Raw genomic sequence first — 24,256 nt, 5'->3', positions numbered from 1 at the left:
ATGGGGGGGGGTCATGTACTTCTCCCTCCCCAAACATATGAGCTGCTTGGAGGAAAGGTGGGACAAAATTGTGATGAAGATGTACCTGTCCATCACTCACATTCATTCACACCCCCAACTGCATTCATATTAGTCAGCTTCTTGCTAAGCAGCTGAATTCAGTGACTGTCTAGGTGAGCATGTACAGGATAATAAGCAAAAGGGCCATTCCTATATATTTGCTATGCCAGCAAATATATACTTAGCATGCAGCATGCATTGCACTATGGCAACATGCTATAACCCAGATGCTGTGTGTGATACAATACAGTCAAATAAATGTGGCTTATAGGCAGAGATGCTGGTTCAAGTGTTTAGGGAATGCCAATCTATTACAATGGAATAATTGAAAATGGAACTTGTGAAAGTTCTTCATTTCTCATTGATCTGGACAAAGTTTTATTGAATGCATATAGTTGGCAGGTATGTAATCCCCACCCATTGATCTATGGCACTGCTGATAGCTCCCTGATCCCTCTTCCACTCTTTTCAAGTGATCCATGCTATTCTCCTTGCTGCCCATTTTAAAATGTCTGTGTATGTGCGTGCACACAAAACATAAAAATGACAGTGGTGAACAGTGGCAATTGGGAAGAAGGGACAAGTCTTGACACCAATTAAACATGCAGGGGGCTGGGCGGAAGGAGGAACAGCAAGGGGAAGCGCTGAGCTTACTTTGTCAGCAGATCCTTTGAAAAATGTGTGGAAAGCTCTTGTGCCATAGGATTGAGTCAGAAGTCTTAACTATTGATTTTCCCGGAGTAAATGCACCCCCTAGAGTATTTAAAGTGTAAATACTGAACTTCAACATGATACAGTAATAATATAAATAACATGCCTTATCTATTAGAAGGGAATACGTAGTCTCTTGTTTTTTAGCATTATCTCTCTATCTAGAGTGAGAGCTGATTGCCTGTTTTGGGGGAAACAGAGTATCTGTGCTGGGAAAACATACAGCACTGATCATCTTCTTGGCAATGTGGTTGTTTTCTCATCCAACAACTGGAACGTATGTATCCATGTGCAATGAATGTGACAATCCAGCTAGGGCAGGCTTCCTCAGACTCGGCCCTCCAGATGTTTTTGACCTACAACTCCCATGATCCCTAGCTAGTAGGACCAGTGGCCAGGGATGATGGGAATTGTAGTCTCAAAACAGCTGGAGGTCCAAGGTTGAGGAAGCCTGAGCTAGAGGTACCATGGATGAAATTCAACATCATGCTAATATGATTCTTCCATCAGCATAAGTATTTCTGCTGATGGAACTATCTCCCCTCCCTTGATGTGCTGTTTTGGGGCTTCTCCCGACCCCACTGAGCTGAGGAAAGCAGGGGCATACAGGAGAGCAGAAATGAGCAAGCCCCATTGTCCCAGCAGGACTTGTTGCTCTGGCTCCTGCCAGCACAACTATTGAGTTGAAGCCGGCCCCACACATTTGAATCATTCCTGATCCAGAAAGAAACTAAACGTGGATTCCCCAGACCATGTTAGAGCAACTGTCAGATCAGTACTGTGAACATATCACAAGCCAAATGTTTATGACTAGTATGTCACTAAGTACATAACACATATCACATATCGTATTTCTCAGTGATCATGTGATTATTGCTATATGAGCTGTTCAGACACTGCCAGGCAAGTGATGAAACTGGTCCACCAAAATGTCCCATTTAAGTATGTGACTGTGGCCATTTTAGTACAGGTAAGTGGCCATCCATAATGTTTGCTCCAACCAACTGCAAGTTGAATCATGTAAAGTGGAACATAAAGTGCACTAGGGGAGGTTTAAAACATACTTTGGAATCAACTAACATCTGGAAATAGAAATGATGGGGTGAATCCCTCCATGCGAATGAACATTACAGGAGAAGCAAAAATGAAGGTAAGAGGTACAAATAGAATTCCCTGAGGCCAAATTGTGAAGAGATGAAGAAAAAGGGAGAGAGACAAGGAGACACGATGCACATTCTGTATGAAAGCATGTCTAAGCACATCAGTAGGGCCTCCACATGGATGAATATTTATATTCTGCCAGATTTTTAAAGGCTGTTTATCTTCTTTGCCTTCTGTCTTAAGAAAGAGTAGGGCTGCTTTTTAATTGAAGGATTCCACAACATCTTGGTTTTAAGTCTTGAAAGAGTTGCTTAATTCTTTGGAGTCCAGAGATAGTGCTTGAGTTCTGTTTAAAAATCCCAGACACTTATTCCTGGTGCAACTGACATTTTAAGCTGATTTGGAATGATACATGGTTGGAAGATAAACTCTCTGCAAGTAGGAAATTATTCTGTGAGCTAATATGTCAGCCAGAAGTTATATCTTTCACCCTCCACTATAGGGGGTGAAGGGATTTTTATTTTTATTTTTTATAATTCCATTATCAAAACATTGGCAGTGTTTGCATGTTGCAGAAAATCTTAGAGAATTATTGTGAATGCACAGAAGGCTCTCAGCTCACTCCTCCCCCCCTAATTAATGGGAGCGACAGACCATGATCCCTCATGTGTCATTACACCTGAATTGGGGATCATGGTTCCTTCACTTCAAACAGACCATAATGTTAAGTCAGGGTTTTCCCAATGTGAACTGGGCTGCTGAGTTAGATTCGGTCACTAAAGTCAGAACTTTCAGATGTGTCTTCGGAAACTCAAAACAAGAGTTTTATTTTGATGCTTGGTCTAATTCCCAACTCTCTTACCTGCTGCTTTTTATTTATAGAGTTTCATCAGCAAACTGACCCAAGACAATCTTCTGCCTGAGGCTTCCCAACAAGTCAAGGTGCAAAATATTCAAAGCCAACCAAGTTATTTTGGTACCTATGGCAGAAAACCCCACAAGCACTTGTTCCCCTCCCTAACCCCGTTTATTGACCCCCATTCAGATGTCTGTCTAAAACCTTCACAGCCTCTCCTGGTTCCAATGGAATGGAAAAATAGAGCTGTGTGTCATCAGCATATTGATGACACTGTGCTCCAAATCCCCAGATGTCAGCTCCCAATGATTTCATATAGGTGTCAAATAGCAAAGGAAACAGCTTGGGCTCTTGAGGGATCTCACAGGTCCAAAGCCAAGAAGCTGAGCAACCATCGCCTAGTACTACTTTCTGGTAGCGACCCTGCAGGTAGGAGCAGAACCCCTGTAAGACAGTACCACCACCTTCCTCAGTTGCTCCTGAAGAACACCATTGGCAACTGTGTCAAAAGCTCCTGAGATGTGAAGAGAACCAACAGGGTAGCACTCCCATTGCCTCTCTCCCAATACAAATGAGTTCAGTGTCATTACCTGCTAACTGCTGCCCATCACACCACTCATAAAGGTGCAATTAAAGGTAAAGGTAAAGGTAAAGGTACCCCTGCCCATAGGGGCCAGTCTTGACAGACTCTGGGGTTGTGCGCCCATCTCACTTAAGAGGCCAGGGGCCAGCGCTGTCCGGAGACACTTCCGGGTCACGTGGCCAGCGTGACATCGCTGCTCTGGCGAGCCAGAGCCGCACACGGAAACGCCGTTTACCTTCCCGCTGGTAAGCGGTCCCTATTTATCTACTTGCACCCGGAGGTGCTTTCGAACTGCTAGGTTGGCAGGCGCTGGGACCGAGCAGCGGGAGCGCACCCCGCCGCAGGGATTCGAACCGCCGACCTTTCGATCGGCAAGTCCTAGGCGCTGAGGCTTTAACCCACAGCGCCACCTGCATCCCAAAAGGTGCAATTACAGTAGCTGAATTTCCTAGTAAGGGATTAAACAGGTATTCTTGGTCTCCAACGATGCCAACATGCCAAACTCACTAAAATGACAACATGGAATCCCTCCAAACTATCTTGCAATATGCCCATGAAGTCAGAGAAAAATCAAAATTCCCCAGTCCTTATCAAATTGAAGAGACTAATATATTTATTATTTTCAGTGAGCCCAATTACACTGTTTCAAGCAAGTTCCCTGAAAACAGTTTCTTGACTGCAATCATTTTCCGTTTAAAGGGTAAATATTTGATAGGAGGGGTGAGCTGGATCCCGTCAATAAGCGCACCACACCCAAGCTGCTGCTGGTCGTTCAACTGAAAGAAGACTTAAGTTGGCTCTATACATAGCAGCCAGGAACCATGCCTGAGAAAACATCACTTCCATATACACAGGTGGCCATTCTTTGTAGATATGAGTTTTGCATAGTTCCTGAGCTGAGCAGAGAGCGTACCAAGATGTTGTCATCCCTGTTAGGCAAATGCAGTCTATACAAGCTCATAGGAACTTACTGACAGATGATACATTGTTGGTTTGTGCTGGCAAAGCACATTATCTTCACAGTTTCTAGCAATGGACGATTTTTTGAAAAATAGGGGAAATCATGCCAATGCTGTATCTGTCTTATGGACTTGAGTTTAACTGCAGTCTTCTGAATAAAAGAGAGTAAAATGAAATGAAATGTAGGTCACAGCCACACCATACATCTAATGCACATCTAAAGCACATGGCGTCCTACAAAGGATCCTGAGAACTGTAGTTTAAGGGTGCTGAGAACTGTAACTCTGTAAAGGATTCTTTTGTATCACATATATACTTGGTACTCTAGTTGTTGAATAAAATCATATGAAAGGATTGACAACCTTAACTCTGGCATCTCTGCCACTGTTTCCTGTCCCTTCAGTTGACCCTTATATAGTTTTGTTTATTACAAATTGTAATTGTAAATTATTATTATTATTGTTTATGTCCTGAGGTGAACTTGTCTTAATTTCACATAATGCACCTTGACATTCAAAACAGTGTAAAGTCTTATGGGAAAGAGAACGGCATCTTGTGAGGAGGGGTGTCCAATTTAAGAAGCCAAAAGGACACTGAGGTTTCGTTTCTTTCCCACATCTTGCATCCTTAGCAGTTTTGTAGCAGACTAATTTTTTTTGCATGGGGCTTTGGGACAAAACATAAAATCTTTCCTCCCCCATCAATTTAAGCGAGAAAGAAAACTCTAGGTGTGCGGAGCAGGCTGTGTTCAGAGCCTGACTGCATAGGCCACAGGAAAAGGCAAGTTACAGCATTTCCATCTCTGCCTTCTAATAAGGCTAAACAGTGTTATCATACACACTCCCTGTACATTTTTACACATGTATACTCAGAAGTACATCCTACCGAGGTCAAGGGAACATCTTCCCAGGCAGTGGTGTAGCGTGGGGGGTGCAGGGGGGGCCGGCCGCACCGGGCGCAACATCTGGGGTTAGGGCAAATCCACGGGTTAGGGGGTGCAAATCCACGGGTTAGGGGGTGCAAATTACTTGCCTTGCCCTGGGTGCTGACAACCCACGCTACGCCACTGTTCCCAGGTAAGCAGGCATAGGGTTACAGTCTCCATCACTCTTCTGCAAGCTTCCAACAAAGGCTTCTCTGTTTATTGAATTCTAGATACCTGCTCTACAGACCTTGTCTGTCCCATAACCTCATTATGTCGCTACTAACACCTGGTAACTTCTCTTGATGCAACCCAGGTGTACCATATCCCTAGGGATTAATGAAGAGAATGCAGCTAGCTCATCAAGCCCACCATTGGCTGCCAGCTAAGTAGGGTGGCTATGTGTCCTACTTTATAGAGGATGGTCCTCTAGTTGAAGGATTACCAGAGGACAGACCTCCATTTGAAGGTGTCTTCTGTTTGATGGGCTGTCAGGCCAAGTCACAGACATAGGGCAATAAGTAGGGAGAGAGTAGGGATACCCTGACATTGCCCATCAGTGACGAGCAATTGGACAGCAGACTGAGCAGGCACAGTGGACTAAGCACAGGACACATATTTGCATATAATTCACATTAGCTAATGCATAGGTATATTTAGAAATAATTATACAAATCAATGTAAATCTATGCCTTGTACTGGCTGGAGGACACTAGGTTGGTGGAGGCTGTTCTACCGCTATGATCTCTGCAGTTGGTCACGTGGTTGTTCTAAAACCCTCAAACACTGATGTCCTCTTCTTAGGGGAAAGATTTAAGACATTGTCAGGGAGGCACAAGTGCTAGAACTTGGGAGAGAATAAGCAGCTACTCCAGGCTGCAGGGCCCTGAAAAATTTACTCCCTTGATTGTAAATGCAACTGATAAGGTCAATAATTCAGTGCTGGAGGATGAATCAATGCAGAATCTTTATGTAGTGGAGAGCAGAACTACCAAGCTTCAAACCAACGCCTTGCTTAAAGATCAGAATCACTTGGCTATTAAGGAACACAAACGAGACTCCCAGAGCCTCACAAAATAGTGTACGAAGAAGTTATTTGCATTCAAATAGCCAAACTGGAAATGTTCAGATTAATGAACCTGCTTTGCTACTTACTGAAGATTTACTCAATGAGACATGGACAGATGATGCTACCTACTAAAGCCCTGGGTAGCCTAGACCCAGCAGGAAGTAGAAACGAACCCCTGGTGGGTTGCCATATGTGACTGGTGGGTTTCATTCAGCTTGATGGGTCACAAGTTGTGTAGGCCTGCTGTTGAGGGTTTTTTTTTAGTGTGAAACTCAGTAATTTCTTCCATCCAACTATGGCTGAAGGCAAGCAATAGCTCTTAAGGGAGTTAAAAACTGCTTGAAGAGAAGCATTTCCTCCAATGAATCCTGCCCCCCAGCCTCTGGTCAAATACATTTTGCAGAGTTCTTTCCCCCCTCTTCTTCAAAAACTGGTCACCAGGGGCAGAAGTGGGATGAGACCGAGAGTATATATACCAACGAAGATCAATCCCTGTTTCAAACTGCTTTCCACTCTGAAAATCTCCACAGCCATGTGTGATAATATAGCCAGCCATCTTTATAAATAATGTGACAGCCTCAAATTTTATAGTGATAGCTACATTTAAATAACAGGAGAGAAATCTGGCTCTGGGTGTGGGATGGATAACAAGACACTTAAACTCTCTCTCTCTCTCTCTCTCTCTCTCTCTCTCTCTCTCTGTAGGTCTTTACCAAAATACATGTATAGCTGTCAGACACCTCACAAATTCACTGTAAAAATAATGACAAAAGCATGGACGTTGTGACTTTTTTTAATAACTCCAAGTTAGCTGTTAAACCCATACAAGGAAAAAATGTTCCTTTTAATAAAAAGAAATATTTGTGTAATAAGGTCAGAAGCAAGAGCTTTCAGACTATCGAGGCAAATTACAAAACCAGAAAGAAGAGGTTTCTTGCCAACAGTGACTTTTGCTGACTCTGAGTACTTTAGTGAGCAGCCTGAAGGCTGCTGAGTTCACCTGGTCGCAGTGCTGGCTTGCTGCCATTCTGGGCCTTACACTTCCATGCCCAACTCTGACTTTTCACTTTGAAGGTCAGGAGCCAACAGCCAATTTTTGAAGAACTAAGACCTTGTATTGTACTTCACTCTATTAAAATAATGTAAAACTTCTGTTTGTTTACTTACTGGGGGGAAATGGCGGAAATACTGTCAGTTTCTGAATAATCTATCCACTTTATGTTTATGACACTGTGGCAGAAGGAAAGTTTTTGAGCTTTGGTATGGTTTCATGATGGGCGGTGTGATTTAATTAGTAAAGGGCATGTTCAGGGAGGGAAGGGGCATAGCGCTCTAGTAAAATGCAGGGCTCTTCAAATTTCAAGGCACATGTCACAATAGGCTCTTGTGCCACCTGATGGAATTAGCACATCCTCCAACATTTCTCTGGTGAAAATAGGGACATCCCATTCCATAATGATAATTTTACTGGGTTGCCGCAGCCACTCTGGGCAACTTCCAACATATATTAAAACATAATAAAACACTAAATATAAAAAACAACAACATTCCCTATACAGGATTGCCTTCAGATGGCTCGGGGGTTAGATAACTCCATACCCTCCAACATTTCTCCAATGAAAATAGGGACATCCTAAGGAAAAGTGGTACATTCCAGGATCAAATCAGAAACTGGTACGGCTTCTCTAAATCAGTGACACCCCAGAAAATAGGGACATTTGGAGGGTCTGAATTAGTGGCTTTAAAAATATGTCACAAATTCAGTTCATCAGTTGCCCCCTAAAATTATAATCCCCAAGGAAAAGGAGTTTTGTTAGGCCTAATACATTAGGAAAGTATGCCAAGCCATTACAGCAAGAATGAGGAGCTGTGGTTCTCTAGATGTTTTGTTAGATTCTCATTCCCATCAGCTCCATCCAGCATGGCCAGTGATTAGGGATGATGGGTATTTTAGTACATATCTGGAAGACCACAGGTTCCCCATCCCCAAGGTGAGATGAAGATGGTGTGACTGAAGATTCTGATGCCAAGGTCATCATTGAAACTTACTTATATAGTTGCAGTTGTTACAGCTGTAATATAACTGATGGCTCTAACCATCTCTAAAGGGTCAGCCATGCAGGGGGGTCAGTGTTGTTCTTGCTAGAGGGAATAAGATATTGTGAGGCTGCATAATTCGAACCAGTTGTTCTTGCTTCTCGTAAGAAAAAAATGCTCACTCTGATGCTCTGTGTGGATGGAGGTGGCAGCAAGATGAGGTGTGTCTTAGATGCCAGGCATATATTGAATATGGTGCAGATTTCTCAACATCTGAACTAAAGACGTCTAACGGGAGAGAGTCATCTTATTTGAGGGTTTGGAGGACATATCCATATGAAAATATGGATCCAATCTGCTTCAAAGGTTGGTAAAAGAGACTTGAATGATTCTTAGGACTAGGCAAGTGCATAGTTAAATAAGTTCTTTCCTTTTTAAAGAATAGACTGTGGTCCTCTCTTAGACAACTAGTGATGTAATATCAATACAAATGCAGTAATTTGCCAGCTGAAATAAACAAAATTTTAAAAATATCAAGCAAGGGTATTCTCACATGGTTTCTTCTGAATGTCAGTCAACACTTTATTTGCTAAAACCAAAGGTCATCATAACTTTCTTAGAATCCCACAGGCTATGCAGCCACATGCATACATTTTCTTGCATTGTTTTGTGGATAGAGCTTGAGTGGAAAATGGATTGGTGGAAAGGAAAAAGATAAGGGAGGTAAAAATTCACTGTGGGTATCTCACTTCAGCGTATGTTTCTACATCTCTGAGTTCCTCCCATATCCCAGCTGCACTACCTGGATGCCTTCTTATCTATTTTTTGATGGAGCTGAGGGCAGGTTGGGCAATTCTCTCCCTCCCTCCCTTTTTTAGTGGGATGGGAATTCTCCATAAGAAGAGCCTGCTGGATCAGGCCAATGGCCCATCTAGTTAAGCATTCTGTTTTCACTGTGGCCAACCAGATGCCTGTGAGAAACCCACAAGCAGGACCCAAGCACAAGATGACTCTCCCCTCATAAGCAACTGGTATTCAGAAGCATTAAGCCTCTGACGGTGGAGACAAAGCCCAGCAATCATGGTTAGTAGCCACTGACAACCTCCTCTTTTAAAGTCCTCCAAGTTGTTGTCCATCATTGACTCCTGTGGGAACGAGTTGTATCAGCTTCCATTGTCCCTTAAGGCAGGCAAGTATCCTTGGCTCTTCTCTTTCCTTGGATCTTGGTATCCAGACTGAATGCAAGCCCCACCAGTCAAATACTATGTCTTTTTCTTTTTCTTTTTTTAAAAAAGAGATTAAGTAAACATGTGAAATAATCCTGGGGTAGAGCAGTTTTATGCCAAACTTCCCTGCACATAGAAAATAAGCAGGTAAGCAATCATTATTTCATGCACCCTAGCTTTCCACAGACAAAAGGTTTTCTGACCAGGAGGAGGAGCATTCAGTCCCACCTGCACTCCCATCTGCATCCATAAATGGCACAGCCTCTAGGATAACCATATCATGCTTTAAACAAAACAAAATGTGTAGATCACACTTAGTTACATTTAGAGAGGCTCTGACTAATCTTTCCTTACTTTGTGAAGGTTCACTGCAAATGAAATCTTGATTCATCAGTGAACTTACTTAACCAACAGGAAGAAAGTTAATGAGAAGAGATGTCTGTCTTTCTACGAAATGACATTTTTGCTTATTCCTTAACATCCACTCTTAGGTCTATATTTCCAGCTAAGAAATCTTGAAGTATTAATAGGTACCATGTGGCCTAATGCCCATTATTAAAGAGGCATAAATGACAAAAGAGGCACATCCTCTCTTAAACAGTTAATTGTTCTCATGGCATATCTAATGCTTTGATTGATGTCATAAATTTACTATCCACTGAACAAAGGTGTGGGTATTTAACTATCAGTTGCTGTGCAAACAAAAGGCTTAATCCTCATTCTGATTCAAATGGCTGCAGTGAAAGCGAAAACTAAACATCACCTGACATGAAATGTGCCAGTCAAACAGATGCAGCCTTAAGGATGACTGGTGCTTTTAAAAAGGTTCCGGCCCAAGGGTACAAAGGTCTTCCAAGCCTTTACCGGGAACAGAAGCATGCACGTCAATCCACTGGAATTACAGTGTGGTCCAGGGGATGAGTATTGGGCATGGACGTTAAGTGACTGGTTTCCAACAGCAGCCTACATGGTCTGGAAAAACAATTTATTCTTAATTTATAAAATGGGCATCAAAATGACCTTAGCAGATTTTATAAGAGGCTTTGGGAGGGAAGGGGATATGCTGCTGCAAAATGCACTAAATTCTCTGTCCCCACACCATGTGCAGGTGGAAAAATGGGATAATTTAAGTGAATCGGCTGGGCAGAGCGGGGTGTTGCTTGTTTTCATTTTCACTGGTACCTATGTGGCTGTTCTGGCAATGAATCACCTCTTGACAGCCTTTGCTCCACCTGCAAATGCCCTGGAATGACACTATGGATTGTATCCAACTAAGGCTTGGTGGGAGGGAGGGTAAAAGTTAGTTATTCATTTCAGTGGGTCTACAACTCCATTTGAGAATGCCACACTAAATGGATATCTGCAGAGAAAATGGCAACCACAGTCCCCAGCATTAGTGCTGCTGTGCTCAGCTTTCCCACGAAGCCTTTGGATCATCTGCTTAGTTATAGTAAGGTGGAGACTAAGCCAGAGTATGTGTAATTGAAATAGTCACACATTCTTCTGCCTTCATCTTCCCTTTCCCCTGTTGCTTCTTGTGCCTATTTTAGATTGAAAACCCTTCAAGTAGGGACTTTTTATTTGCAGACCAGGCTGTACATAGAAAGTTCTGCCTAAATGATGATGGTCATTTCCATGGTCACCTGCACCATTCAAGGAGCATATTTAAGATGAAACTCACAACTGTTATTTTTGCTGGAGCTAAATGGCCACAGGAGTCAACCTGAGTTTCTATATGGACATAGCAGTCATCATGTAAAGAGTTAAGATGCAACTTCATCATTGTACCCCCTTAGCATGAGTTGGATGTGCTGCTGTAATTTTAGTAGCCTTTAGAATCATATATTTGATTCATACAGACTTCAAAGATCTGTGCTGTATCTTTCCCTGTTTCCTGAAAGAAAACCAATTTAAAAAAAAACCCTTCCACTGCAAATATTAGAGGTGGAAAAAAAAGTTATTAGGCCATCCAATCTGTTTCTCCTTACATTCTTTTTCCATACTTTTGTCCAATCTAATTCTAAGAATCGCAAGCAATGGCATTTCCACCACAACTTTGATCCTAACTTTTTAACGTTATTATTTTTTAAAGCAGGCAAGCTGTAACAGGCTTGCCCAAACTCTCACAAGAACGCTGTATAACTAGCAGCACATAATCTGTGATGACAGACATTATTGCAACTTACAAACACTGAAGACTTGGTGAGGGGTTGGGGGGGGCATGTAAGCAACGAATGCTGATGCGTAGATCCTAAATACTCACAAGCTACTATATGGGGACTGTGGAGTTTTGGTGTCTTGCCAAGGGCAACATTGTTTTTAAATACCATCTGAGAACGACTTCAAGCTAAGAAAAGTTCCCAGAGAAGTATAATGTAAATAAATTCAGCTTGCTTTTAAAGAGCAGCAAAAATACAATTCTATTAGCTGACAGCCATGGGTGATACTTGCGTAACAAAGAGAAGAGCTTGCATTATCCCTACTATTTACTAGCAGTGTGTGTGTGGTGAGGCAGAGATGTGGATTTGCCCTGCCAAAATCGGGAGGGATGAGGCTTACCTGGATGGGTATAGAGTGGGGAAGGATGTTGCCAAGCTAGGACTGTATGGGTACCAGTGGAAACCCAGAATGCAGGTAAGCTGAGGTGAGGTCAGTGTCGGGAGCGTGGCTCCATATTCCTGCCCCACCACACTGGCTGCTACTGCTATTATTCACCTATATATTCACCTATATTTAAAAAGTCTTTTTTAATTCCTTATCCAGCATGCAAAAGCAATTAGGAGAAAGCTTCATAACAACCAGTTTTCCCACCCCTTTCCCAGACGAACACTTGGCTTGACCCTGGAAGAGTACGTTGATGTCCATGACTATATAGCATAGACATCAAAGTGCCCTTCTAGGCCTCAGCCCAGTGTACCTGAAGGAGTGTCTCCACCCCCATCGTTCAGCCCGGACACTGAGGTCCAGTACCGAGGGCCTTCTGGCGGTTCCCTCACTGAGAGAAGTGAGGTTACAGGGAACCAGACAGAGGGCCTTCTTGGTAGGGGCACCCACCCATTAAAGAAATAAACAACTACCTGACTATCAGGGAAGTTTTTAATGTATGATGTTTTATTGTGTTTTTAATATTCTGTTGGAAGCCGCCCAGAGTGGCTAGGGAAACCCAGCCAGATGGGCGAGGTATAAATAAATTGTTGTTGTTGTTGATGATGATGATGTGAGTTGGTAGCCAGTGTGAGGACTGCATTTGGTCACGAGAGAAAACGGTCACATGATGGCTTCCCCATACATCCAAGGCATGATTCACACACATGAACGGTGATACGGACAGCGGTTGCAAAGGCGAATGGCATAGGTGCCGTTGGCCAGAAATATTTGGAAACCATCTTCCCCTAGGGTTTCTCCACCAGTGTGGTGAGAAATGACAGAATAATGGAGCAGGAAATCTTCTCTGTACATAATGGTTTCTTTCAAGCTTATAAAATCACACAGTTGCAGGCAGGGATGCATGGGGATTTTGCTCGGTCTGCATTTTTAAGCAGACTGCCCCGATTCACACTTCATACACTTCTGGATTTCTGTCTCAAGGTTCTGCCCTAATGACACCATTGCTCCATCTTGGGGTCTGTTTCTTCATCACACTACAGCAAGGGGGGGACCTTTTTAATTAGCCCGGGGGTCACATTCCCTTCTGGTAGCTTTCCTGGGGCCACATGCCATTGCCAGGTCAGAGCAACAAATGCAAATTTTGTCTTGGTACAGTAGCCCAGTTTTTTCACGTTGACACATTCCTCTCTATCCTCCATCCAAGCAAGTAATCAATGTTATCAGAGTCCAAGGACACATTTCAGCCAAGCAAAAACACTCACGGAGGGTGCAAGACAGGGCTGGAGTGTGGTTTGTGAGAGTGTTTGGTCCGGGGAGATTCCCAAGACTCAGAGGATGACATTTGGCTCATGGGGCTGAGGGTCCGCATCCCTGCAATGAAATTTTAGCTACTGGCATTTCTAGACAGATGTGTACACATGGGAAATCCAGAGCATCTAAGTAAGTAAATAGCTGTATTGTAACCACAGCCCTGTTGATGCCACTGAGCTGTTCACATGCATATAAATATTGCTATATTAAAAGTTTTATATATACACTTTTGTGACAGGCACCCTAGGCAGGCTATCCCAGCCTAGAAAGATCACATGGTTATCTGAGGTTATTTTAAAAACAGGAAAATAAACACTAAATTTCAGTCTCATATTTCCTGAGCTGATGATTCTTTTAGGAAGAGCTGAGCAGCAACTATTTCCTGGCCTGATCCCCATTAAGATGACGGCTCTTTGCCAGTTGAAGGATCTCAGTGGAATTCGAATGCATCCTGACTATAAATACATTCTGTAGGTGATTCGTCAAATTATCAGGTAGAAATAAACAAGACAGTTTTGTTCATGTTTCCCATTAATTCAAAATGCACAGATCATTATCCATTTTCTCTTCCCCATGCCCTGCTTCCCCAAATAATCAGAAAACTACTTTTTTGCATTTATTTGCTACAATTTTTTTGTTATTTCTACAGTTGGGAGTTTTCATGGATATAAAATTTGGAAAGTCTTTTCAAATGCCCATTTTTTAAAATTGGTTAGGGGAAAGCTAGTTCTCCTAGAACAACTTTAGAGAGGGTCAAATTATATGCAAAAAGCAGATGCACCCAAGTGCTCTTCTTGCTTTGCTCTGGTTGCATTATCAGGAGGGAGCTCTGTGTGTACACATGTGTGCACAGAGGCTTAGGAATCACATTGTTCAATTACTTTCTTTTTAAAAATGTGCAACATGAGCACAACGTTGAGAGAAGACATGTGCAAGCAATGAGAATCAAATGAGCATTTATAGCGCAACAACCTTACTGCACAGAAAAGCCCGCCCGCCCCCAGCTTTTTACGTTAAGCCTGACAACTGATGGCTTTGGGTTGACATTTACCTGCGCTAGCTATGGTATCAAATAGACTGTGTGACATACCATGAGCAGCTGCAACAACAACACCAACAGAAGCAACATGTGTTGTTGGGCCTTTGGTTTCCAGGTGCTTGAGACACAGCAGATGTTTCTTCATTTTGTGGCTGTTGCCTTTTTCTCATTTCAGCTACTTCAGCACCCCAGTGGCTACAAGAACACAGACATAAAAGAACATGAAGGAAACGCAACCTGCATTTGTGCTCTTTCTAAATTGATGCCAATGGCTCACGCCCTCTTTCAACTTCAAAATACAAATCAAAGCATCCTGTCTGCCACTTCATGTCTCAGGTGAAGTGGGATTCCCAGGGACCCTAAGTGGGAGGAAGGAGTGCAGAAGAGAAGCTACACAGAAGGTAATGAGGACAGGGCAAATTTCCACCAGCCAGTCTCCATCTCCCTAAGCCTTTCTGGAAGCAAAGATGGCCTCTAGACTTAATCAGGAGAACAGGGAAAGGAGTTCAAAGGGCTCCCTCTTCAATGTGCATTCCTGAAATCCAGTTCCATCTCCAGCAAATATATTTTCTGTAGTGATGTGGGGAGAAGGGCAGGTATCTTTCACTGCCAGAAAGGTTTTGAAGTGTGGATCTGGGGAGATAGTGCTTCAGGGTTGCTTGCCACAAGGCTTAACACCTAAAAGATGTTCACAGATCCCATCTTGCTGTTTTATATTTCTTTGGTTTAAGAAACTCTTTTTGTTACCCATGTTCAGTGGTACGCACCTCACAGTTTGTATAGCACTTGGTAGTGTTTAAGATGCCAATGACAATGTGACTATCACAGCTTTTCCGTCTTTCTTTTCTTTTTGCAGAGAAAGAATGTCACTGAAGACACACAGACGTATTCCCTGTTTTACTCTAAACAGCGTGGCAATATATGCCTTACTTTGCAGAGGAACACCCTCTATTTGAAGGGCTTGCCAAAGCAAGCCGGTTTTAAAGAAAAAAGAATGGAGAACAGGAGCCTGAAAGTTGCCCTTTACTGGTGAGCACCTGGTCAGTCTTCCACACTATGATGAGATGTATTCTATTTCTATCTCATTTATAAAATTAGTAATAAATTTGCACTTAGACATGTAAATTAGCTAAGGCAAATTTATGTTCTAGTTTTTGCCTTTTTGGTAATATATTTCCTGGGGGTTTCTTTTTCTTTTTTTGCAGTGCTTAAGTGGCCACTCTTCTGGGTTCATATAAAAGTAGATATTGTACCCAGGCAACATGGACAATACTACTTTCATGATTTGATTGTGAGCCTGGAACAATTTGTGAAAAATGAAATCAATGTGCCTCATTGCTTCTCACTATGTTGACTGCCGGATCTTTGCCAGTCTCACTGGTTTTTGTTATTGCAAGCAGAAAACATATAATGCAAGCCCTGGCGAAGCACCATAGGTCACTGAAAGGTTAAATTATGCTGGATATGTCATATCTATCTATACGATAAAGTTAAAATTGGTTAACTCTGAGAATTTCTTCACAAGGAATTATGGAATTCAGAAACACTACACTGGTGAAAAAGTGACAATTTGAAGAGGAAAAGTTTGTGGGGGAAATATCAGTTAAGTTCTTCAGGGGAGCAAACTCTTATCTGATAGAGTACCTGGTTTTAATAATTATTTTAACTGTGTAATATATTTAATTCTGTGTTATCTGTTCTACTTATTGGAATGGCTTTGTAAAAATGTTAGACATTTTCTCTTATATATATAAAATCAAACTGTTAAGGTGCCCAGTTCAGAAACCTCAAGACTTACTTGATTGTAATTTGGCCGGCTTTATCCGCTATGCCTGAAAATTTAATTCCCTTCTCCCCCAAAGGGGAAAAAGCAATACCCATTAAAAAAAATTCTGAAATCATCATCGGGGGGGAGGGGGGGCAGGGGCGGGAGCGGGGCGGTGAAATGAAACTTTGTTTTTCCTGAAGGCCTGGAACCTTAAGCTGAATTGAGCAGCATCTGAAGCGATTTGGACTGAGCTGAACTGTTATTGGAAAAGCCAGATTAGGGTCTGAGCTGAATCTTGAAGTCAATGCACAAAAATACCACATTTTTCTCATGGCAGGGTAGGCATTTCTCTCTCTCTTTTGAAACCTCTGCAACTCGATTAATGAAATCTACAAAATTTAGCAGTGGGACAGAGGAGAAAACAACCTCCTCAGGAAGCCCATACCTATGCATATTTATACAAAGAAATATCTCCTTTTGAATTCAACAAGACTTGCACCTAAGTAAGTTTGCATATGATTTCTAACTTAGATATGAAGTTCCATGGCACAGCTTGACTATTTACTTAAGATTCATTAACACCCGAAACACTGGACACCGCAACAGAGAAGCACAAGCCTCTATACTGTTGATGACAACACCACCCTTCATTCAATATTGTGCTGCTGTTTTCACTTAGTGAGTCAATCATTCAATTGTGCCAACAATGGTCAGTGTTAAACAACAGAAACAAGCAAGAGAAAAGTTTTATTATCGTTATTATTATTCACAGGCCAAGAGAGTCGCGTGATTTTTTATAATTAAACTACAAGCTATCTCCTGAGGCTTGGTTCACCATTAAGTGAAGCTCCAAGGAAGCTTGCTACCATATTTAGGGAGAATTAATTATCACAGACTGCACTCCGCCCACAGAAGTACCGGTAATTAGCAACTTTTTCCCCCCATGCTCACACAGCAGTGCCTTGGGATGGGACCTTGGAAGATCCACACCTGGCACCAGGAATGTTTGCTTCTTCCTCGTATCCATGCACATTCTCAGACTTTCACATAACTAGGCACAACTCTATGACTAGCAAAGTGCAACAGACAATTTCTGAGTTGAACAATTGCCTTGCCGACTAGAAAGCAACTCCATTATATGACTTACTTTCTATACACTTCCAATACACAAATCCAGGACCGGGATAGTGAATCATCTAAAGAATCCTATCTAAATGCACCCTATCACCTGCATTTTATCAGCATGCAGAACTGCACCTACCCTCCGCTGACCCCCTCCATCCACTTCCACTATGGTTATAGTCCTCTGTTTATTACACTTGTGCCCCATTTGACCTCCAGAAAGCTCAAATCAGTAGGTATTCCTGCTCAGCCTGTTTAGCTTTTAACTGCATCATCCAATTTCAGAGCATCTTATGGGCCTAACTAAAGTTCTCTACCCATTTTAAACCAGTCTAATACCAAGCCGTCGAGATTTCCCCCCAAGAAAGTGCAATGACCACAAGTTTCAGGCATTCCACTTTTGCCTCAGGCGTAGAGATTTGTCTAAACCCAGTGCACCCTCCCTCCTCCCATCTAGCAAGAGAGGCCTGCCAATATTAAATTTGCATATACTTATCAAATAAGTAAAGGTTGAGACAAGTGGAGAGGAAAAATGAACATTTCTTCTTAATGGGGAAAAATACCTCTAAATGTGTTGTTCTTTTTTTTTCTTTCTTGTTATTAATGTTCATGCTTCAAGGTGACAAAATGACATAGGTCAATAATTTAGATCTGGAATATTTCTCCTTGGCCCCAAGGGAACTTGCTTTGATCCGGGTTTCCTCAAAGAGGACCATTCAAATAACACCATGAAAGCCTCCTGGCAGAAGTCACAAATTTAAACACTCTCTTTCAGCTTCCACATGCTGTGCAGGTTATTGCTCTCCTCTCCAAGTAACACTTTGTTTGCCCTTTGAATAGACCTTAAAAAAGGCAATGACAAGCCCAAGCCTTGTGGTAGAAAAGGTAACAGAACTGCATGCATATTCCCCAAATGAAAACTGGTGTGGCATGAAATTACTGTGGTGGAAAATATTCTGGAAGGAATGAATATATCTTGGGGAAAATATGAGAAAAGCAAAAGATCCTAGAAAAGAGTCCAGTAAGCTGAGTCCATGTCAGGGAAAAAGGTGGAATGAAATAACAACAACAACAACAACAACAACAACAACAACAACAACAACAACAACAGCACTCTGTGGAATGAATTTCTCCCACACCTTCAAAGCCCTAAACGGCCTAGGTCCAGTATATCTGAAGGAGCGTCTCCACCCCCATCGTTCTACCCGGACCCTGGGGTCCAGCGCCGAGGGCCTTGTGGCGGTTCCCTCACTGCGAGCAGCCAAGTTACAGGGAACCAGGCAGAGGGCCTTCTCAGTAGTGGCACCCGCCCTGTGGAACGCCCTCCCACCAGATGTCAAAGAGAAAAACAACTAACAGACTTTTAGAAGACATCTGAAGGCAGCCCTGTTTAGGGAAGCTTTTAATGTTTGATGTATTATAGTATTTTAATATTTTTTTGGAAGCCGCCCAGGATGGCTGGGGAAGCCCAGCCAGATGGGCGGGGTATACATAATAAATTATTATTATTATATTATTATTACATCTTGTCTTTCCTGCAGAGGTAGTCAAAGGGAGGTTGACTACCCCACTATCCACATCATCACCATTATACTTATTTATATCCTGCTGTTTTATCTGTCAGGGACTTAAGGCAGCTTACAGATAGAATAGGAAGAGCTAAAACATAGGGGGGAGGGACAGTGGTGGAGCAAGCCAATCGTTTGCCTGGGGCGGCGCGTGTGCCCTGCACCCAGGGGCGGGGCCAGCTGCCACCAGGGCGGGGCCAGCTGGGGCAGGACGCTCTGCGGGGCCTCCGAGGAGTCTGCTTGCCTCCTCCCACTCATCCGCCCTACAGCTGAGGGGGAGGTGGCGGGCGGACCGTTTGGGGCAGTGCGGAGCATGCGTGTGCCCAAGCCACTGCGTCACTCCCAGGAGAGATGCATGGCTCGAGCGTGCTGCAGTCCCAGCAGTGAGTGCCACCTGGCATTTTGTCACCTCCCTCAGTGGTGACACCTGGGGCGACCCCCCCACCACACCCCCTTCCTCTGCCCTGGGGAGGGAATCACTAAAAAACAATCAATCTGCCTTGCATCACACTCTTTTGGAGCTTCAATTTAAGTAGGAGAATTTTCAAAATTAATCCAGAACTTTGCAGTAGCCTTCAGTTAATTTATGCTCCATCCTACCTCCATTTAGGGACGCAGGTGGCGCTGTGGGTTAAAGCCTCAGCGCCTAGGACTTGCCGATCAAAAGGTCGGCGGTTCGAATCCCTGCGGCGGGGTGCGCTCCCGCTGCTCGGTCCCAGCGCCTGCCAACCTAGCAGTTCGAAAGCACCTCCGGGTGCAAGTAGATAAATAGGGACCGCTTACCAGCGGGAAGGTAAACGGCGTTTCCGTGTGTGGCTCTGGCTCGCCAGAGCAGCGATGTCACGCTGGCCACGTGACCCGGAAGTGTCTCCGGACAGCGCTGGCCCCTGGCCTCTTAAGTGAGATGGGCGCACAACCCCAGAGTCTGTCAAGACTGGCCCGTACGGGCAGGGGTACCTTTACCTTTACCTTTTTACCTCCATTTATCAATGTGCATAAAATACTTCCCACCGATATGATTTTCGGCTGGCAGTTTTCCATTTCTGAAAACGCATTCTTTCTTTAAATCGATTAGTAACAAAATGAATGGCTACGGTGCCAGTCTAAAGGTGTAGGTAACTCCCCCCAACCCCCCCTGCTATTTCTATTAAAGCAGGTGGATGTCTAGAATCACAGAACTGGAGTTGGCCTTGAAGTCCTCTACGGCCACATTCACACCATGCATTTAAAACACTCTAATGCCACTTTAAACAGTCCTGAGAGTGGTAGTTTGTTAAGGGTGTTGAGAGTTGTGAGGAGACCCCTATACTCCTCCCAGAGCTACACTTCTCAAAGTGGCTTAACAACCAGTCTCTCCAAACAGGCTGCTCTGGCCATTGCACCTTTGTGAGGGGAATATGAAATACCACATTTTTCAAATAACACAGCAATCAAGTTGGAGAAAACGAATCCCTTGCATATTTACCTGGAGATAGTCTTTGAACTCAGTAAGATTTAGCAGTAAATAATGAGCATATGTATCTGTTGAAAATCATGACACTCTTTCATGATTGGAAAGGTGAGAATGAGAGATCACAGATGACTCTGTAGCATATTTTCACTTCCAGCTCTCTACATGAAATGCTTACAAGTTTTAACTATTTCCCCTTTTTCTTGCTGGTACTTTTTTTTTTTACTTGTAAATCAATTTGAATTTTGAAGTGCATGCTACAAATAAAACAGACTCATGTGATTTTGTATTCCTTTGAAGCTAATGAATGTGAAGGACTACAAAATTTGTTGTGATTATTCAAGGCATATATCTCTATCATCTTTAAGTTCAAAGCTTTCGGGGGTGGGGAGTATCAAAACAAGGTATGCTCATCACAGAGACTGCTCTGGGTAATTCACATGCTTGTCGCGGTTAAATTGTTGTGTGCTTACTTTGAACACTAACGAATCAGAGCAGGATACCCAGATTTCATGCAAATGAATACGTAGCTGTAGCTGGCACTGCTCAGTCTTTTCCTTTAGCCAGGTAAGAAAGAGGTTCCATTGCAACCATCTACTACAAAGAAAACCAACAGGCCATGACAAAGTCAAGAATAATCATGGGATTTCTCCTTAATCCTCCCCTTGTGTGCCAGCTTTGCTGCTTTTATCTTGGTTTGTTTAATGAATTCATCATTTCCTATTACATCTGAACTGGGAAAATTTGGCTTAATTTTGGTTTACTAACCAGCATATAAAACCATGATCTTCTAGAGATACATTTGGGGAGAAAAAGATAAGAAATGTAAAGAAACAGAAAGTCGCCGCTTAATCTGTTAAATGCCCTAGATTGGGGCATGATACTTAGTTACAACGAATCCACAAATTTTCCAGTTTGTATTGAAGAAAACCCAAAAGGGATTCTTCTCCTTCTCATTGGTGCAGAGAGTGAGGCACATACACAGCACATATTAATGGAATTATTATTATTATTATTATTATTATTATTATTATTATTATTAATGCTTATACCCCACCCATGTGACTGGGTTTATTCCATACTTACTGTATCTACTGAAAAAAAGTCACAAATGAAATCTTATTGAGAGACGTCTTTGGACCTAATGCACTGACAGCTACCAGGAGAGGCAAAACCAAGCTTCAACTTTTCTTTGCACCTGCTCCGCAGACATTACATTGATTATTTGATTATTTGACACTGTGCAATATGGTCTTCCTGGACTAGGTGAAGACTTTTTAATTTTAATTCAACAGGGGTTGGCATTGCAAACTTTCAATTTCATGGTTTCCATATTAAGATGCAGTGACAACCTGCTGTTGTAGTCAAATTCAGAAACCTCTTGGGGACAACGGATGCCTTTCCTCTTCCTTTCTTTATACATACCTCAAAAATATGTAGTATCTCTTGCTTTAGTGATGTTTAAGGAGATGAAGAAACTCCAAAGCTGCTTTCCAGTGATCTAATTCCATGACTAACTCTAGCCTATTTCTGTTTATTGCACCACTACTGACTAATCTCATACTCCAAAGATGTATATTAAGAATGGGCTATCCAAACTCAAACCTTCGTCCTTTAAATCCTGTGGGCACATTGAAATTACAGCACATAAATATTGTGGCTTGTCAGATCTGTGCAATTCCCAGCTCTCTAATCTTACCCTGAGTATTAGCACAAATTTGCAATCCCCTAGCTGAGCTATTATACAGGAAGCTATTAAGAAGTTCCTCCAATTGCAAAGGCAGGGGAAGTCAGCGTATCCACTTAATTTTGACAAATAGGACCCTCAAGATCAGTAGATGAGGCTGTTTAGAATGTTGTCTTCATAGACTGCTGAACAAACTATGACAAGAGTGTCAATTATCTCACAGATTCTCCTATAAATCAGATTCAGTGCTAGGTCAGCATGTCTGAAATACTTATAGCTGAACAGAATACAGGTTCCCAAAACTGAATGGGGAAGTTAGTTTCTACAGCTGTCTATAGAAAATGCAGCAATGTATATTATCAGTTCACAAGTCTCTTCAACTTTTTGGAAGATCAGTAGAGTAAGAGTTAGGAACCTCCTGCCTTCTAGATGTTGCTGTACTACAATTCCCATTGGCCATGCTGACTGAAATTGCTGGGAGTTGGAGTCCAACAACATCTGGAAGGCTGAAGATTTCCCACCTATTTTTTAGAGGCTGAGCATTCCCCCTTTGTTGGCATCCATCTATCTTGGGAGACAATGGAGGACTGCACCTATGGGGGTGAAGTCAAACTGTTGGAAGGTTGCAGTGCTTGCTGTAGCTATAGAGACTGATATAGAAGAGACATGTTTTATTGCAGCCGGGACAGATGAAGGCATCCAGTTGTGCTGCTGCAGATGCACTATGACATTTCTTCTATCTGTGCTCCTCCCAGCAGCCATTCCTTCTCTGGTCACTGCTATAGATACCCAACCTGCCTGTCTCCAAGCACCGTGGTCATTTGCAAGGGATTCACACACAGCAGGGTTGATGTTGAGCACTCCTCTTATCCAAAGCTAAAATAATAATAATAGCAACAAACATAATTATGACTGTTACCCTCTTGCAAGGATGCCTACATTGAATACTTGGCAGCTATACAGTCAAATCTTGACTTTCAAACGCCTCTGTTTTGGAACGTTTCGGTTCCCGAATGCTGCAAACCCGGAATTAAATGCTCTAGTTTTCTAATGTTTTTCAGAAGCTGAATGTCCGACATGGCTTCTGCTTGAGTACAGGAAGCTCCTGCAACCTCAGTTGTCAAACATTTCAAAAGCCGAATGGGCTTCTGGAACAGATTACGTTCGACAACCAAGCTTTGACTGTAATTGCAAAGGAACCATAGATTAGGGTTGCTATATGCCTGGATTTTCCTGGACATTTTAGCGATTTCTGCCCAGACACTGCTTCCAACTGCAGTATTCTGGATATGTCCGGGAAATTATTGATGTATGTCAACCCTGCCATAGCTTGGTGACCCAGCACATGCTGAATGCCTCTGTTTCAGTCTCTAATTTCTCCACTAGAGGTCATGGGAAAGTTCTCTGCCTGGCTTCCTGGAGATGACCATTGCCAATATGTGTGGGCAATACATAAATGGATGAATAGCCTAACCTAGTATAAGGCAGTTTTCCAGTTTAAGCTGGTATCTTACTATTGCTGCCTATCAAGAATACTGGAATAAGGAGAAATTATGTTTCAAAGCTACCTTTTAGGCCTTCAGGGAGGTAGTTGAACTACAAGTGAGTGATAGCTCCAATCAAGACAGAGTAACAGCTAGCTAGATTACTCCCAGACTACAGGTTGCCAAATGTTCCTGCTTCTAATGGATTTTGCATTCTTCTAAAGTATTTTCTGTTGTTCCAGGACATCACAGCTACATAGAAAACGCTGCATGTCCTGTATTTTAGAACACTAAATCTTAATAGAACAGACACAGCGGGTCTATGGCGTCCTTTTTATAATTCAAATAAAACATCTTGCATTTATTAGAGGACTTGTGTTCTCACAGTTTCACTCCTATTTAACTTGCTACATTTTTTTAGGGAAGGCTGGGGCAATTTAAGTTTGGATTTCAGAAATATAATTTCTCTCTCCAAGTTCAGGTGAATCTGACATTTTAGAATTGGTTGACATTTCACTGACTAATTTAACAGTTTAAAATAGTGCTGTGCTAAATTTTCACGAGGTTTGATATTCTGTCTTGAGAAGTGGATTTCTAAGGGGAAGGAAGCCTCATACACCATAGTGGATTTTTGCAATCTCCCTCCCCTCCCACTGCCCACATTCACGGTTTCATGGCCACTGTAGGGATATTTC

The 24,256-nt window shown here is 42.6% G+C and overlaps 1 protein-coding gene across 7 annotated transcripts in view; it reads right to left on the bottom strand.

Annotated features, from left to right (window-relative positions):
• Positions 1-24,256, bottom strand: part of RGS17 (regulator of G protein signaling 17) — a 61,706-nt gene that overhangs the window by 9,195 nt on the left and 28,255 nt on the right. For 3 of the 7 annotated variants that reach the window (XM_079971572.1, XM_079971574.1, XM_079971573.1), the window contains exon 2: positions 14,534-14,677. The exons of 3 other annotated variants lie outside the window; for them this stretch is intronic. In XM_079971572.1, the coding sequence (XP_079827698.1) occupies positions 14,534-14,652 (119 nt within the window). In that variant the 5' untranslated portion in view covers positions 14,653-14,677. Of the gene's footprint in view, positions 1-14,533; positions 14,678-24,256 lie in introns of those variants that run through there. One more of the 7 variants, XM_079971575.1, reaches the window with a different exon arrangement.

This window comes from Podarcis cretensis, assembly GCF_951804945.1.
Source record: "Podarcis cretensis genome assembly, chromosome: 3".
Lineage (NCBI taxonomy): Eukaryota > Metazoa > Chordata > Lepidosauria > Squamata > Lacertidae > Podarcis > Podarcis cretensis.
This window is presented reverse-complemented; position numbering and strand designations above follow the sequence as displayed.